The sequence below is a fragment of the Mobula birostris genome, chromosome 28 (genome assembly GCF_030028105.1).
Source record: "Mobula birostris isolate sMobBir1 chromosome 28, sMobBir1.hap1, whole genome shotgun sequence".
Lineage (NCBI taxonomy): Eukaryota > Metazoa > Chordata > Chondrichthyes > Myliobatiformes > Myliobatidae > Mobula > Mobula birostris.
Window position 1 is genome coordinate 20291246 of NC_092397.1, and position 18917 is coordinate 20310162.

At 41.1% G+C, this 18917-nt stretch overlaps 2 protein-coding genes across 2 annotated transcripts in view; one reads left to right on the plus strand and one right to left on the minus strand.

Annotated features, from left to right (window-relative positions):
• LOC140189355 (uncharacterized) overlaps window positions 1-18917 on the minus strand; it is a 944498-nt gene that overhangs the window by 535930 nt on the left and 389651 nt on the right. The gene's annotated exons all lie outside the window — the stretch shown is intronic.
• LOC140189138 (uncharacterized) lies at window positions 1280-8303 on the plus strand. Its single transcript, XM_072245840.1, has 2 exons — window positions 1280-2377; window positions 3419-8303. The coding sequence occupies exon 2, from the start codon at window positions 5174-5176 to the stop codon at window positions 6413-6415; it is 1242 nt and encodes a 413-aa protein (XP_072101941.1). The 5' UTR covers window positions 1280-2377; window positions 3419-5173; the 3' UTR covers window positions 6416-8303.

Sequence of the window (18917 nt, forward strand, 5' to 3'; positions counted from 1 at the left end):
ACAAAGAAAATTCACTGAGCATTATATCAGTATGAAAACGTTTGATGATGAGGTGTTAGGTAGGTTTCCAGTGAGTAATCTGGAAATGCAGTTACATCTTGAACAGATAAAGTTTGAAAGATTTAAAGCGGAAATGGCAAAAGAGGCTAATAAAAAAAGGGAATTTGATGAAAGAAAGGCAAATAAATTAAGGGAATTTAAAGAAAGAGAGGAAAGTAAACTAAGGGAAGGTAAAGAAAGAGAAGGTGAAAACCAGAGGAAATTTGAGTTAGAGATGGAGAAATTAAGGAGGGGAAATTAGTCTTCTGGTTCTAATAAACAGTTTATTGCTATTGAGGTTATTTTGGCTCTTCCATTTAATGAAGCTGAAGTGGACAAATATTTCCGGCATTTCGAAATTGTGCCCTGAGTTTAGGGTGGCCGAAAGAGCAATGGCCAGTGATATTACAAAGTGTAATTAAAGGCAAGGCACAACAATTTTATACAGCTTTAAATGCTGATCAAGCACTGGATTATGATATTGTTAAACAGCTAATATTAAAGGCATATGAGTTGGTTCCGGAAGCATATAGAGAAAGATTCAGACATTTGAAGAAATCTGTGGAAAAAGCTTATGTGGAATTTGCCTATGAGAAATCTGTGTGTTTTGAGAGATGGGTTTCCTCTAAAAATGTGAATGGGGAGTATAATAAATTAAAAGAGTTGATTTTACTGGAGGAATTTAAAAGAAGCATTCCTGTTGAAGGGAGAACATACTTAAATGAAAGAGACACTTCTGCATTGCAGGAGACTGCTAAATTAGCTGATGAGCATGCTTTAATTCATAAGAATAAATTTTCTCCAGGTAGAATTTTTAAAAGGGAAAATAGCACAGAGAGGCAAGGTAAACCAGATTTAAAAAAAAAAGAGAAATAAGCCATCCCAGATGCTTGTGTGCAGCATATTGAAACATCTGTAAATTCACAGGATTTAGAAAATACTAATGAAGATGTGTCAGAGTCTGACCAAGTTAAGAAGGGATATGAAGTTTTTATAACAGAAGGGTTTGTATCCTTGAAAGAAGGATCCAATTCAGTACTAATAAGAATACTTAGAGACACTGGAGCTGCTTAATCACTAATATTAGACAGTGCGCTAAAGTTTAGTGATGAGTCTGACATTGGTGAGGTAAATTATATAAGAGGAGTTGGGAGTTCCCTTATGCCAGTACATTTACATAGAATAAATTTAAGGTCAGGATTAGTTACAGAGGTTGTTAAAGTAGGACTGCAATCCAGTTTACCTGTGAATGATGTTTCTCTTTTGTTAGAGAACGACTTAGCAGGTGGACAAGTTTTTCCTGAAGTGCATTTGACAGTAAATCCAAATTCTGAGGAACGACAGAGGGATTCTAACACAGATTCTTCATGTGTTGTAACAAGAGCTAAAGCTAAAAAGACCGATATACAGGATGAGGTTGTTACCCACAACTGTTCAATTCAAGATTCGAATTTTGAGGATGTATCAGAAACTTTCTTACCTACATTATTTGATCAGGATTTTGGTAGTAAGTCTCACCATGAAGATTTGTCTTTATTGTGGAAGGAGATGATAGCAGAGCAGGGTAGAGATCCTGAGATAGGCAAATTAAAAGAACAAGCTCTTCCAGATAGTGAAATTGAAAAAGTGCCAGTAGGATATTATTTTGAAAAGGGAGTATTAATGAGAAAGTAGAGATCACCTACAATTCCTGCTAGTGAGGAATGGAAAGTTAATCATCAGGTAGTAGTTCCTAAAATTTATCGAAATGAGATTTTAATTATGGCTCATAGTATTCCTTTGGGTGGTCATTTAGGTGTAAAGAAAACTATGAACAAGGTTTCTGAACATTTTTATTGGCCTAGTTTAAGAAAAGATGTGGCGACATTTTGTAGAACGTCTCATACGTGTCAAATTGTGGGTAAACCTAATCAAGTTACTCCAGTGGCCCCAGTACATCCAATTCCAGCATTTGGTGAGCCGTTCTGAAAAATCATTGTAGACTGTGTAGGTCCTTTGCCAAAGACTAAAACTGGACATCAATATTTGTTAACTATTATGTGTACAGCATCTAGGTTTCCAGATGCATTACCTCTTAGGAATATAACAGCCAAAACTGTGACAAAGGCTCTTATAAAATTCTTTACTTATTTTGGGTTGCCTAAGGAAATACAATCGGATCAAGGTAGTAATTTTATATCTGGATTGTTTCAGCAGATAGTTTATAAACTGGAAGCAAAACAGATTATTTCATCAGCCTATCATCCAGAATCGCAAGGAGCCCTGGAGAGATTTCATTCTACATGAAAAACTATGATTAGAACATATTGTGTGGAAAATGAAAAGGACTGGGATGAAGGTATACATTTACTACTTTTTGCAGTACGAGAGGCAGTAGAGGAATCATTAGGTTTTAGTGCTTTTGAACTTGTGTTTTGGCATAGAGTTCGAGGACCTTTGGCTTTGTTGAAGGAATAGTGGATTAATAAAGAAGTACACACTAATTTGCTAGATTATGTTTTAAAATTTAAAGAAAGATTATATAAAGCTTGTAGCTTGGCAAAGGAAAATTTAAAATTGGCTCAAGAGAAGATGAAGACTTGGTATGATAGGGAAGCTGGGATGAGGTTATTTAAGCCTGGAGATAAGGTGTTGGTTCTTTTCCCGGTGCAAACAAACTCATTACAAGCTAAATTTCGTGGTCCTTATGAGATTAAATCTAAGGTGAATGATGTGGATTACGTGGTAAAAACCCCAGATCATAGAAAGACAACACAGCCGTGTCATATAAATATGATAATACGATATTATGAGAGAGAAGCTGCTACTATGACTATTGTGGTCAATAATGAGTCTGATCTTGATAAAACCTTAATGGATGATTCATCTGAAACTCATTTTAAACCCAACATTATTTCAGCCAGGTTACCAAATTCAAAAATTCTAGAAAATATTGATGAACAATTAGCTCATTTACAGCCAGAGCAGAGAGAGCAGATGAAACTGTTAATTTTTAAATATAGAGATTTATTTCCAGACGTTCCTAGAAGAACCACCGTAGCTACACATGATGTAGATGTTAGAGACGCAAAACCCATAAAACAAAATCCATATTGAATGAACAGGGAATAATGTGAACTTGCTGAACAAGAAATTAGGTATATGTTAGAAAATGATATGATGAGACATTCTAATTCGAATTGGAGTTCACCGTTTGTTATGGTGCCCAAGCCAGACAATAGTATTAGGTTTTGTGAGGATTACAGGAAGGTGAATGCTGTGACAAAAACTGAAGCATATCCAATCCCTAGGGTAGATGATTGTGTAGATAAAGTTGGACAAGCCAAATTCCTTACAAAGATTGATTTGTTACAAGGTTATTCATGTTTTCTTTTGACAGATAGAGGTGGAGAGTTATCTGCATTTGTAACCCCATCTGGATTATATGTGTGAAGAAAGACCAAGTTATCAGAAGATTGATTCCAATGAGAGAGATAAGTGAGACAATGGAGCAGCATTCGGAAATGTTAATGAGAGACGAGAGAGATTAACGAAAAGAGACACAGTTCCGAGTACTGTCAGACCGGTAGTTTTGAACCTGAACTGTTTGAAGTTTGATGGACAGGCAATACCCCAGCAGGGGAATAAAAGGAACAGGTTCGCTAAGGCAAGGGACACCACGAGATCACGAGATCACGAGATAACGAGACCCTGGAAGTGCGGTGTGCCCCCCCACAAGTTGGTGGGAGTTTTGAATGTCTGGTCATGGGACAGACCATAGACGCACAGGGTGAAAAGGTACGATCAGCGGGAACCTGGTGTGTGTATGTCCACCCTGGCCTGGGTGCCGGGTTCACCACGGAAGAATGAACATATCCAGAACGGAGGGGTCACAGTCGGTGACCTCAGAAGACATTAAAAAAAGGGCTCGCCCGAAAGCGAACTGTGGAGGAACATCAAGGTCTGTCTGAATTCGATTTGCATATCATCATTCTCGTTCATTCTCTCATTCTCATTCATTCTCTCATTCTCATTCATTCTCTCATTCTCATTCATTCATTCATTCTCATTCTCTCTCTCTCTCTCTCTCTCTCTCTCTTCCCCCCCCCCAACGGCACAACAGTGATTACTGCGAACTGTGCTGAACTGAACTCTGCGTCACTTGAGACTGATCATTTTACCCCAGACTGCGATAGAGCTTGATTGATTCCTATTACCCTAGTTCTGTGTACATGTGTGTTTTATCATTGCTAACCCGTTGCATTTATATCCTTACGTTTAGACTACTGTGTTACTTATTTCTTTAATAAAACTTTCTTCGTTCCAGTAATCCAGACTCCAACTAAGTGGTCCATTTCTGCTGGTTTGGCAATCCAGTTATAGGGTACGTAACAGAAGTGGGGTTCTCGTCCGCGATTTTGAATGCTAAATTTGGGACAGGGTAAATTGATTGGGTTAAAGTTCCCGAAAGAAAGAAAGGGCAAACAGCAGAAATGGAGATTGAGGAATTTCTAAAGGCACCGACCTTGGAGGCATTAGAGGATGCCAGGAAATCAGAATTGGCAGCTGTGGCCAAATGGTTGAATCTTTTTAAGGGGAAGTCGACAATGAAGAGAGTGGAGATGCATAGAGCTATCATAGAGCATTATGTATCTAAAAGTGTGTTTCCCCAAGGGGAGCTGGGGGTGGTATCTATGGGAAAACCTGGTGCAGAAGCAGTACAGCTGCAGATTGAAAAATTGAGACTCGAGCACGAGTTCCGGGTAAAACAGTTGGAGCGAGAAGAGAGGGACAGGCAGTTGGAGCGAGAAGAGAGGGACAAGCAGTTAGAACGAGAAGCGAGAGAGAAACAGGGAAAGGGAATTTGAGATGGAGAAGTTAAAGATGATGGCAGCGCTGGGGCTCATGCCGAACCAAGGTGGAGGGTTCAGGGCAACCCAGGAGGTTAGGCTGGTTTCCCCATTTGAGGAGACCGATGTTGATGGGTACTTTCTCCATTTTGAAGAAGTTGCTGCAAGTCAGGACTGGCCGAGGGATAAGTGGGCTGTTTTGCTTCAGAGTGTACTTAAAGGAAAAGCCTAACAAGCTTACTCGGCTTTGTCCGCAGAAGGTGCCCAGAGGTATGATGTGGTGAAGGAGGCCATACTCAGGATTTATGAGTTGGTCCCGGAGGCACACCGGTAGAGGTTCCGGGATGCGAGGAAGCAATGGGGCCGCCACGTATTTAGAGTTTGCCCGTGAGATGCAGATGTATTGTGAGCATTGGTGCGCCTCGAAAGGGGTCAATGGGGATTATGACAGACTGCTACAGCTAATCCTGATTGAGCAGTTTAAAGGTTGTGTCCCTGAATGTATGAGACCCTACCTAGATGGGAAAGAGGCAGACAGCTTAGCCGCAACTGCTAAGTTAGTGGATGAGTACGCGTTGACACATAAAACGAAGTTTACCCCAAGTAAAGGATACCAGCAAGGTAGTCAGGACGGTGGAGAAAGTCCGCCAGAAAAGTCAGAAAGTAAGCCGGGGACTAGTGAGAAGGATAAGGTAGACCGTGAGCAGTTTGGTAGGAAGTCTCCTGGGGTCGTATGCTATAGTGGTGGGAAAGTCGGACACTTTGCGTCCAGGTGCTTTGCCCCAAAGAAGGAGATGGGGAAAGGGAAAACGACGGTTCCGACTGGCTGTATTGAGCTTGTAAACAGACCGCTAGGGAAGAAGAGGTCTAATAAAGTTCAGGAAGGGCGCGAGAAGTTTATCTCGGCCAGATTGGTGTCGGTGAAGGAGGGGTTATACCCAGTTCCAGTACGGATCTGGAGAGACACTGGAGCTTGTCAGTCATTGATATTAAAGAGTGTGTTAGACTTTAGTTCAGAGACCCAGACTGGTGAGATCAGGGTGATAAAAGGCATTGGAAAAGGGACTGAAGCAGTACCTTTGCACCAGATACACCTAAACAGCGACTTGGTCTCCGGACCGGTCACGATCGGGGTGAGGCCCGAACTACCGATGGAAGACGTGGCGGTCCTACTCGGTAGTGACCTCGCCGGCGGAGAGGTGTACCCAGCAGTAAAACTGACAAGCCAGCCTGCCAGCATTGAGGACCCGCCCATGGACTCACAGGTTTATCCTGTTTGCGCAGTGACTCGGCGCACGTCCAGAAAGGCTGCCGAAGCTAATATAGATTTAGCTGAGACGTTTTTACCAGCCTTGTACCAGGAGGGGTTAGCAAGGAAGGAATTTGTACTGGCACACCAGCGAGACGCGGAGCTGATGGTTTTGACGGAGACAGCTTTATCTGAAGCAGAATTAAAAAGGGAGTCTGTGGGCTATTATGTGAAGGAGAGAGTACTAAGGAGGAAATGGAGACCAAGTACCATGCCCGCAGATGAGGAACCGAAATGAGGTGCCGAAAATTTATAGGGGCGAGATTTTTAACCCAGCCCACAAGATACCCCTCGGTGGACATTTTGGGGTGAGGAAGACAGTCGACAGAATTATGAAAGAGTTTTACTGGCCGCACAGGAGGAAGGATGCTATTGACTATTGTAGACGTGAGCTAACACAGTTACAGGTTTTGATATGCTGACAACTCACCACGATAGGCGAACAGACCTAGTCGGTGTTATCATGAAAATTAATGAGGCTAGGGTGCCACCTGATAAGGGGAAAACCCATTTTGAAAAGATGAGCATGGTGCTGAGTATGGGAGAAGTCTATTGTTTTGGCCAGCTTTGCTGATAAGGTCTCTCCCTTAACCCTCGAACAGAGCGAGCCACTAAGACAGCTAATTAAACGGCACGCACTCGTATGTCCGGATGTCCTGAGGCAATGCAAAGAGCCGGGGCATGGTGTTGTTGTCACATTAGGTCAGCCGAGCGAGCAACACCCCTATAGGACGATTAATTCAGTGTCAAAAGTGCTAAAGAATGCAGAAGCGTATATTGGCGATGCAGTTGTCTGGAGTGACACGTGGGAGGGGCTGTTTAAAGCCAGCCTGACAGTGAACCTCGCAAAAAGTGAATTCAGCCACGGAAAAATCACTTATCCGGGATTGGTGGGAAGACAGGGGCAGCTGGCACTGATGCAGGCTAAGGTGCGTGCTATCTCTGAAGTCCCCACCCCGACAGACAAGAGAGCCCTGAGAAGGTTATTGGAGATGGTGGGGTACTATCGGAAATTTTGCAAAAAAAAAACTTTGCAGATATTACCCTCCCGCTTACTAAGCTCTTGCCAAAGAATGCTAATTTGGTGTGGGACGACCCTTGCTATCTTTGTCCGGGACGAAAACCACCGAGAAGTTACACTGATCACAACTCATTAGTGTTTTTGGCCACTATGAAGTTTGCTAAATTGGAGCCTGGTCTTAGAGGATTACTAAAATAAAACATAAAAGGAACAGAAAATGTGATTGCTGACTGTCTGTCAAGGTATTGACAACTTAAAGTTCTCTGTATTAGCCAAATAGCTGATGACCAATGTATATTTGTGTGTATCTAATAATGTATTCATGCCTATAATTTTTACCCCGGTAAAAATCCTTTGAAGGATAGGGGTGTGACGAAAGACCAAGTTATTAGAAGATTGATGCTAATGAGAGAGATAAGTGAGACAATGGAGCAGCATTCGGAAATGTTAATGAGAGACGAGAGAGATTAACGAAAACAGACACAGTTCCGAGTATTGTCAGACCGGTTGCTGTGAACCTGAACTGTTTGAAGTTTGATGGACAGGCCATACCCCAGCAGGGGGATCAAAGGAACAGGTTCGCTAAGGCAAGGGACACCACGAGATCACCAGATAATGAGACCCTGGAAGTGCGGTGTGCCCCCACAAGTTGCTGGGTGTTTTGGAGGTCTCGTTGCGGGATCGGCCATAGAACGCACAGGGTGAAAAGGTATGATCGGCAGGAACCTGGTGTGTGTGTCCGCCCTGGCCTGGGTGCCGGGTTCACCGCGGAAGAACGAACGTATCCGGAACGGAGGGGTCACAGTCGGTGACCTCAGAAGACATTAAAAATAGGGCTCACCCGAAAGCTAACTGTGCAGGAACATCAAGGTCTGTCTGAATTCGATTTGCATATCATCATTCGCTCTCACTCTCTCTCTCCAACGGCACAACAGCAATTGCTGCGAACTGTACTGAGCTGAACTGAACTCTGCGTCACTTGAGACTGATCATTTTACCCCTAGACTGCAATAGAGCTTGATTGATTCCTATTATCCTAGTTCTGTGTACACGTCTGTTTTATCATTGCTAACCCGTTGCATTTATATCCTTACATTCAGAGTACTGTGTTACTTATTTCTTTAATAAAACTTTCTTAGTTCCAGTAATCCAGACTCCAACTAAGTGGTCCACTTATGCTGGTTTGGCAACCCAGTTATGGGGTACCTAACATAAGAATATATTGTTCTTCCATTTGGGATGAAGAATGCCGAAAAAATACCAGGTACTTTTCAGAGGATGATTAATAGCGTGATTCAGGGATTAAGAGATACAGATGCCTATATTGATGATTTAGTTAGGAAATAATACTTGGAAAGCCCATATTACTGCGGTGGAGAAACTATTTGAGAGACTTTCAAAAGCTAACTTAACTCTTAACTTAGCTAAAAGTGAATTTGGCCATGCCACAGTGACCTACCTTGGTTATGTTGTGGGTCAGGGAAAATTAGCACCTGTTGAGACGAAAGTGCAGGCAATTTTAGAAGTACCCACTCCAACTAGTAGAAAAACTCTCAGAAGATTGTTGAATATGGTAGGATATTACAGAAAATTTTGTAAGAATTTTGCGAACATTACTCTTCCATTAACTAATCTCTTGAAGAAAAATGAAAAGTTTGTTTGGACAGAAGCTTGTCAGGAGGCATTTGATAAATTGAAACTATAATATGTAGTCAACCTGTACTTAAATTTCCTGACTTTGAAAAACTATTTTCGTTAGCTGCAGATGCTAGTGATGAAGCTGCAGGAGCAGTGTTACTTCAAAGAGATGATGGTGAAGAAGTTGATCGTCCAGTAGCTTATTTTTCTAAGAAATTTAATGCCCATCAAAGAAATTATTCAACAATAGAAAAAAAAATATTATCTCTTGTTTTGGCTTTACAACATTTTTAAGTGTATGTTAGTACTACTCATAAACCACTCACTGTTTATACCAATCATAATCCATTGGTGTTTTTGATAAGATGAAAAACAAAAATAGAAGATTAATAAATTGGAGTTTAATGTTACAGGAGTACAATATTTTGATTACTCATATTAAGGGTAAAGATAATGTGATCGCTGATTGTCTATCTAGATGGTAAATGTACAATGAAAAGTTTTTTTATGGAGTGATATTTTAACATTCCAAACACTCCTACAGTATATTAGTTTGTAAAGTGTTGAAAGATAAGACTATATATTGTGTATGTTGTAAATTTTATACCTTTGTATTTTTTTGTGTAAATTGTTATTTGTCAAAATTTTGCTCTTTTAGAGACCCATTTCTTCATGGAGGGAGGTATTACATACCTCAAGGAGATCTTGTCAGAATGATGGAATGGTCTTTTGGAGGTCAGCTGATGTAGTTTTCCCACCGATGTGAGGTCACGTGAGGACCTCATGTTCACCACGAGTATAAAAGGGAAGACCTCTGATGACGCTGTTAGTTTTTCCAGTTTGAACGTTAATGAGGTACTCCGCTCCGCTGTGTATTTGCATTATGACGGAGTTTTGATTTTAAACAGAGTTTTATGTTCTAACATAAGGTACAGACGTCTGAGCCAGCAGTTTGACAATCGCTGCTAGGTTTATTAATGTATCTTTTCAGTAACATTGGAGAGTGAAGATGGGACCCTGAAGGAAACGTTCGACGGGTTTGGAAAGAATCAACCATTACAGAATTTGTTCAAGAAGGAGTAATCTGCATGAGATAGACTCTGCTAAAAGTGGCAGGAAGGCTGTGCAAGGTTCTTCTGCGGAGGAAGGTCAGTGCCTTTAAAATCGTTTTATTTCTGTCGCCGTGAAACCTGTGGAAAAGGCAGTTTCCATCTGGGAGTGGCAGTGACGCCATGTCTTCGAGGAATTCGTTACTTCATGAAAGTCTCTCCTAATTGACTGTATAAATCTCTTGGACTTTAAAATTTACTGTTCGAAGAACTGTGTTTGAATTTACCGCTTTAAGAACTGTTTTCGCATTTGTCGCTTTAAGGATCAGTACCCAGTGACGATTTGTTGAACAGCCACATAGCGGTTAACTTCTGGTTAAGGTGTTTGTTTGTTTTTTTTATTGTTTATCCGTGTTTAATAAATGTTTGGTTGTTTTTATATAACCTGTCTCGATTGATATTCATTGTTGCTGGTTACGTAGCACTTTATAAAAGTGAATTATTTCCTCTAAATGATTCTGCTTCTATATATGATGACATTCCTTGTAACGTCACGGACTCTTTTAAATATTTAGGTATTATCATCACTAAAAATTATGGAGACCTTTATAGAGCTAATTTGGTTGCCTTAGAGGATGTTATGAAGCAATTATTTTGTAGATGGAATGCACTTACACTTCCGTTAGCTGGCCGAATTCATGCAGTTAAAATGGTGATTTTACCAAATTTTCATTTGTATTTCAAAATATTCCTTTTTTCTAACTAAGGAGTTTTTATATCAGGTTGATTCTATCATTTCATCTTTTGTTTGGAATAATAAAAGACCAAGAATTGGAAAATATGATTTATAAAAATTTAAAAAAGGATGGAGGTCTTGCTCTGCCTAATTTAAGAATGTATTATTGGGCTGTTAATATATATTATGTGTGGGGTATATGGAGTGTCAGGGAGGGGTAGCCCCTCTGGTAGGAGAACATGTCGCGTCCTTTTCAGGGCGGTTAGTCCACCTTTGGTCCCCACCTGGCACTCAGCTCTCACCTGTGGCTCCCCGTAGCTGTTTGCATGCGACAGCGGCCACACCCCGGGCAACGGCTTCAACAAGCCAGCTAAACCAGGTGAGGGTAGCCGACGGGTCTCAAACCCTCGGTGAGATAGGGAGTTGTCTATCCCAGCATGTGAAGACAGACTCCGGCGGATTGAACAGACGAGACCAATGGAAGGTCCAACGGTCAAGAAGGCGGTCTCTGCAAGCGTCGTGGAACGTGTAGAGCAGGACAAGACATAGAAGACGTCCTGGTCACACTGTGCCTAGTCCCATCTCCAGCCGTCTAGACTCTGTCTTGCCACTGGATCCAGATGGGAATTGGGAAGAGAGAGTGGGGCTGACGCTGCGCAACTCTCCCTCGCTTAAATCCAAATCACGCGCTAGTCTCGACACCATCATTATGGTGTCGAGGTCCTCTTCGACGTCAACGATGGACGAACAACAATATGTTATGTGTGCTCTTGGTTATATTGGACTGATAAAAATGAAGGACCACCTTGGGTTGATTTGGAATTGAAAGCTGTGAACAATTTTACTTAACTTCGTCATTAGGAGCTTCTTTACCTGTAAAATTAGCAAAAATTTCTATTCTAAATTTATATCCTGTGATTAAGCAGTCATTACGAATTTGGTACCAGTTTCGTAATTTTTATAATATTAAAAAATTTAACCTTCTTAGTTTAATTTATCAAAACTATTTATTTAAACCTTCACTTAGTGATCCTACCTTTTCTCTTTGGAGGAATAAAGGGGTCTATTCCTTCATGGATCTGTTCCAAGAAAGCCAATTAATGTCTTTTGAGTAGTTAGCAACTAAATATTCTCTCTTGTACTCACATTTCTTGCAATATCTTCAGGTCAGACATTTCATACAAAAATCTTTAAGTAATTTTCCGTATATACAAGATTCTGACCGGTTAGACATTATTTTAAAAATGAAACCTTTAGTGAAAGGTTTTATTGAGAAAACTTATAATTTACTATTACAACAGTACAGTTATCCTTTACTTAAGATTAAGCAAGATTGGGAAAGACAACTTAACATGACCTTGATAACAGAGGATTGGTTGCGAATTATGAAGTTTGTTAAATATTCTTCGATTTAAGCCAGTCACTCTCTAATTCTATTTAAAATTGTACATTGTTACTATTTGACAAAGGAGAGACTGTGTAAAATATTTCCTAATGTTGAAAGTCAGTGGGATAGATGTAAACCTGAGACCGCTACATTGACACATATGTTTTGGTCGTGTTCTGTATTGAAACAGTTTTGGAAATGTATTTTCTCTACAATTTCTAAAGCTTCAAAAATTAACCTTCAACCTAATAAATTGACAGTTTTGTTCGGTATAATCCCTCAATATATTTATGGTATTTCTACGTAATTGCGTTTGTCAGATTATTGGCCAGAAGGGCTGTTTTATTGAAATGGAAAGATGCCTCTGCCCCCACTTTGATACAATGGTTCTCTCAGGTGATGTTATGTCTTAGTTTGGAGAAAATCAGAAGTCACAGCTCCTGGAAACTGACTTTTGATCCTCGATTTGTCTTTGAGAAAAGGTGGGGTTCTTTTGATGGACCCTTCAGATTCTTGTTTAAATGGATCTGGTTGGCGGATTGATGTTTTTCTTTTATGGAAGCTTGTATGGCGTATAGCTCTGGGGTTCTGCTCCCAATGTTTGTTTGTTTGTTTTTAGTAGTTTTTTTTTGTTTTAGTTAGAAGAGGTTCTGTTTTCCTCCTTTCCTTTTCCCAAAAAATAGTTTTAACATTTTTTTTCTTCTTATTATTGATATATTGTTTAGCTTTGTTAATCACTTATTTGATAATTTAATTCTTATTGTACGTATTGACATGTTCACTTGATTACTTTAATGTATTTGTTGTTGATTTTCAATAATAATTAATTAAAACATTTTTACCATGAAATGAAAATGACCGAAATCAAAATGTAGATGGGTGCTTTAGTTAGTTTGTTAATTATACCAATAGTGGTGCAGTTGTGTATAATGAAGAAGACTGGCAATGAATACAGCGTAATATAGATTATTCACAGCTAAGGACAGAGAAATGGCAGATGAAGCTGAACACGGATAAATGTGAGGGGCTGCAACTTGGTAGACCAAAAGCAAATAGTTAAATGCTAAGGAGAAGACCCTTAACAGTGTTGCTGAACAGAGAGGATTGACGTCCAAGTTCACAGCTCCTGGAAAGTGACTACACGGGTCAATCTGTGGTTAAGAATGCTTATCAAATGCTTGCTTTTATTAGCTGAGTTACTGAGCTCAATTCAAGAAGTGGTGTTTCAGCTGTAAAAGGACTCCACTGAGGCCACATTTGAACTATCGAATATAGTTCTAGTTCACCCATTTTGAGAATTGAGCATTGGACAAGGAGCAGAAGTTTACTAGGATGCTGTCTGGTTTACAGGGCATGTGCTAACATAAGTGGTCTGACGAACTTGGTAGTTTTCTTTGGAGTAGCAGAGGCTGAGGGGAGATCAGATAGAGATTTATAACTATATGTCAGAGACGGATCGACTAGACATGGGGTGTCTTTATCGTAGGGTAAAGTGTCTAATACATTGAAGATGAGAGGTGATGAGATGTGAGGGAGATGCTTTTTTTTTAACTCAGAGAGTGCCGGATGCCAATTATGGTGGTGGAGTTAAATACATCAGGGGCTTTTACGGGATGTTGAGATAGGTACATTAATATGAGGAGGATGGGGTGAGATGGACTTTGTGTTGGTCAGAAAGATTAGTTTTTGGGGGTTTACTGATTTACTTTTCAGATGGTTTGACATGATATTATGGGCCAAACAGTCTGTTCCTGTGCTGTACTGTTCTACGATTTGTTCCATATACTGGGAACCATTATGACAGAGCTGAGCGTAACCCAACAGGTTTACAAGTAGATGATGAGTATAACATGAATGTAAAGAAGAACAAGTAATGATTGGGTACAAATCCAAACAGAGCAAAGAGTTAAATTGTACCACAGGAACAACATTTAAAAGGACAAATAATTCAGGACTGAAGGTGATGTATTTAAATGTGCATAGCACTTGGTATAATGTGAATGAACTCATGGCACAATTAGAGACTGGTCAGTTTGGTGTTGTGGGAATCACTGAGTCATGGCTGAAAGAAGGCCATAGTTGAGAGTGTAACATCAAATGATATACTTTGTATCAAAATATAGGAAGGGTGGGACAGGCGGTGATGTGGCTCCTCTAGTAAAAGATGGAATTACATCTTTAGATAGAGGTGACATAGGGTCAGAGAATGTTGAATCTTTGTGGGCGGATTTAAGAAATTGCAAGGGGTAAAAGCTGGTCATCGAAAATAGGTCTCCTTATAGTAGCCAAAATGTGGGGTTGAGATTGTAAAGTCATGTACTTATATTCCCAAACGAAAAGCCGTAGATGAACCAGGAGGTACGTCGTCTGCTGAAGGCTAGATCTATGGCATACAACTCTGGCGATCGAGGCCTGTATCAGAAAACCAGGTATGGTTTGCGGCGGGGTATATCAAGGGCGAAGAAACAATTTTGAATGAGTTTGGAGGTGACATTGGCTGTATGGTAACTCTGGCAATGTTTGCCAGACACTACTTCATACAAAGTGAAAGCTAAGAGCTTCACTACCAGATGAACTCGCCCACATTGAAAAGGAGAATATAACTACAGCTGTGAAGTTGCCTGCTGCACCTGATGACCCAGTGATCTCTGTCTCTGAGTCCGATGTTAAGCTGTTTTTAAAGAGGGTGAGCCCGCTGAAGGTGGAGGGTCCCGATGGAGAGCCTGGAAATGTTCTGAAAACCTGTGCCAACCACCTGGTGGCAGTATTCAAGGACATTTTCAACCTCCCATTGCTACGGGCAGAAGTTCCCAGTTGTTTCTAAAAGGCAACAACTATGCCAGTGCCTAAGAAGAATACTGTGATCTGCCTTAATGACTTCCGCCTGGTAGCACGAACATATACAGTGATGAAATACTTCGAGAAATTGGATTTCAAGCATTTGCAGATTTTCCCATGTTTATACAATCTACGCAGTTTTATCTCCTGCATCCATTCATCTGCCTATTTTGAGTACTGTATTTATTCCTGTAGCCGGTTTGCCTCTTCCTTTGCAGACTGAAATATTCCTTCTCAATTTCTTTTGTCCTTTGACAAGATTTGAGATGCCCATTAAAGACTGCTACATCACACAAAATGCTGGAGGAATCAGCGGAGTTCATTGTGTTGCCTTGGATTTCCAGCATCTGCAGATTTTCTCCTGTTTGTACATCAGCAACATGCTCATTTGACCGGTTCCATCCTGATCTCGGTTTCTCTATTGTATATTTGTCCGAATTTGTGTTTGTATGTTTTGAATTGTATTGACTTTATCAATTACATCCTTCATATACATAAGGAGTAAAAATCTTTGTTAAGTCTATGTCTCAATGTGCAATGTGCAATTTATAGTAATTAATAATAAATAGAATGCACAACAGGACAGTCACTATAACATAGAAACACAATTGTACAATTGTTCCATGTGTGTGTGTGTGTGTGTGTGTGTGTGTGTGTGTGTGTGTGTGAGTGTGAGAGAGAGAGAGTGAGAGACAGACAGACAGACAGTCTATGTGTGTGAGTGAGCGTGTGTCACCAGGAAGAATCTGAAGGACAGTCCAAAATGGGAAACTGCTGGGACAGAGGTAGGGATCGGTCAGTGTCGCATGTCTCCGTTCAGAGATGAATAATTAGCCAACAAAAAGATGAAATCTGCAAATGTAGCTGCTCCGTCACGAAGCTCAGTTTTGAAATTAAATCTATCGGTTGATTTCCACTAGTGACGCTGCTGAGGTAATGCCAAAAAGTGCTGATGTATTTGTTTCCAATCGCTCCAATATTTACATTAGAGACAATAGCATTGAATTGAAGTGTTTATTCAAGCAACTATAACTAACCAAGATAGTGAGGTGTATATTCGTATCTCTGGAGACAGATCTTCTGCATAAATCAAGGCCACTTCGAATGCATCAGCTGTCTGCCGGAGGTGTTAATACAGGAACAACAAAAATCACAGATTCGCACTGAAATGGTGTATCCGGTCAACAGGCGGATAGAAGACGTTAACTTTCCTTTTATTTTAGACTTTGGAATTCCCGGTAAGCCGCAGTGTCAGCTGCCGTGGGCGGATGTTGAAGTTGAATTCCAATGTTGTGATTGATTCTGCCGCTGGTTTAAACTGTCACATTCCAGTCCCGGTATTCGGCATTTCAAGAATGGAGTGGAAACACCGGAACTATAGATGCTGGGATTTGGATCTAAAAACAAACATCTGCAGGAATTCAGCGAATCGACCAGTTTCTGTGGGTCTGAGTGGGCCAGGCAGCGGTTTGTGATCAAGAATGGGATGTTCCTGTCTCTGTGCTTTTGGTCTTGTAGGAGCCACATTGCATTTGCAAATATTGTGTTTATAAGGGTGATTCATCAATTGATTGTCTGCATTTTTATGTGAGCAGCTTTCAGAGTTTGGTACAACAATAAAGCATCGACTGGTAGTGACACTTTAGCAAATGTGACGAGTTCCGTGTTGTAAGATGGAACTGTTCTGTTTTTTTTAATAATAGCCATAGTCATAGTCATATTTTATTGATCCCGGGAGAAATTGGTTTTCGTTACAGTTGCACCATAAATAATTAAATAGTAATAAAACCATAAATAGTTAAATAGTAATATGCAAATTATGCCAGGAAATAAGTCTATGACCAGCCTATTGGCTCAGGGTGTCTGACCCTCCAAGGGAGGAGTTGTAAAGTTTGATGGCCACAGGCAGGAATGACTTCCTATGACGCTCTGTGTTGCATCTCGGTGGAATGAGTCTCTGGTTGAATGTACTCCTGTGCCCACCCAGTACATTATGTAGTGGATGGGAGACATTGTCCATGATGGCATGCAACTTAGACAGCATCCTCTTTTCAGACACCACCGTCAGAGAGTCCAGTTCTATCCCCACAACACACTGGCCTTACGAATGAGTTTGTTGATTCTGTTGGTGTCTGCTAACCTCAGCCTGCTGCCCCAGCACACAACACCAAACATGATCGCACTGGCAACCACACACTCGTAGAATATCCTCAGCATTGTCCGGCAGATGTTAAAGGACTTCAGTCTCCTCAGGAAATAGAGACAGCTCTGACCCTTCTTGTAGACAGCCTCAGTGTTCTTTGACCAGTCCAGTTTATTGTCAATTCATATCCCCAGGTATTTGTAATCCTCCACCATGTCCATACTGACCCCCTGAATGGAAACAGGGATCACCGGTACCTTAGCTCTCCTCAAGTCTACCACCAGCTCCTCAGTCTTTTTCACATTTAGCTGCAGATAATTCTGCTCACACCATGTTTCCTACCGTTGCCCTGTACTCAGCCTCATCTCCCTTGCTGATGCATCCAACTATGGCAGACTGATCAGAAAACTTCTGAAGATGACAAGACTCTGTGCAGTAGTTGAAGTCCGAGGTGTAAATGGTGAAGAGAAATGGAGACAAGACAGTCCCCTGTGGAGCCCCAGTGGATGTCTGCAATATGACTGGAGGCAAAGCAGACAGAAGCCGTTGCTAAGCCAATTAATAAGATGTGGTGCTTCATCGTTATCAATACTGTGAAATGTTTTATATTATAGCTACATCTGACACTGTTACAAACATCTGACTACGGCACCGAGTTTGCTGCTCGACGTTGAATTCCTCTCCCGCGCTTCCCTGTGATGGATGCAGTGGTTGGCGTCATGTCTGTTTGACAGGTTGTCTCAGATTGCGCTATATCTGTTGGAATCAGGAAATGTTCTGCTGTAAAGTCCGTGAGGTGGCAAATGCTGGAATAGGAATCATACTCGGGTTATGCTGGAAACATTAAGCCCCAAGCAGCTTGTATGGAAAGAGAAACCAGTTAACACACGTGTCAGGGGTCTCTCTGAGGAGAGATACTTTAACTGTTTTCCTATATATTCTTATTTGCCTGGATGAGCGTTTCCAGCATTTCCTGTTTTTGTTCCATCTTTTGGCTGTTCTGTCGCTGACAAGGATCGTCATGGAAGTTAATGATTGTCTAATGGAAGAATCCCGTCATTTGCGTCCGGATTTATTCATTTCATCCAGACGATTAGCAGAAGGCGCCGCTAGAAAATGTTCCACCCAGTACTGACTCGCAGGAGGTTGTCACCCAGTTTTAGATTTCCACTGCCACTTCACATTTCGGCCATCAGTAAGGAATCCGTATTCAGATCATAATGATTTTGTTTTAATGTGTAAGGTCTTTGTCTGTCTCTGCGCCCTCTCGCCACCCTCCCACCGCTAAATGTAACAATAAAGAGGAAATATTACAGGATCCCCTCAAACTGCTGCATCGGCTTCTGCTCAGTATTTTCTCAACTTGCTGATCCCTGTCTCTCTTCCAGCGAACTTGGTGGCGATTGTGATCCTATCCCGGGGAAAGTGCGGTCTCTCCAAATGTGTCACTCGCTACCTGCTGGGAATGGCAGCGGCCGACTTCCTAGTCGTTATCTCCGATCCGCTGATGAAGTGGACTGTTGTGATTTATTTTCCTCAGTCATTCCTGCGAATCACTCCTGTGTGCAGATTCGATCTATGGTTGTTTTTTGTGAGCACTGCGACCTCAGTCTGGCTGACTGTCGCTTTCACAGTCCATCGATCTGTGGCTATTTGCTGTGAGAAGCTGAAAACAAAATATTGCACCGAGAGAACGGCGGCTGTGGTTATCGGGACAGTGAGTGTGCTGGCCTGTTTGGAGACTGTCTCCTGGGGCTTTGTATACGGGTCTAAAGACATAATTGACAGTGTTTCCTGGGAATGTGTTTTTACACCAAGCTACAAAACCTCTCCCTCATGGTCGGCATTTGAGATGTTTCACCGGATTTAACCCCTTGTATATCATTCTTTCTGATTTTACTGTTCAATATTCTGACTGTCAGTTGTAT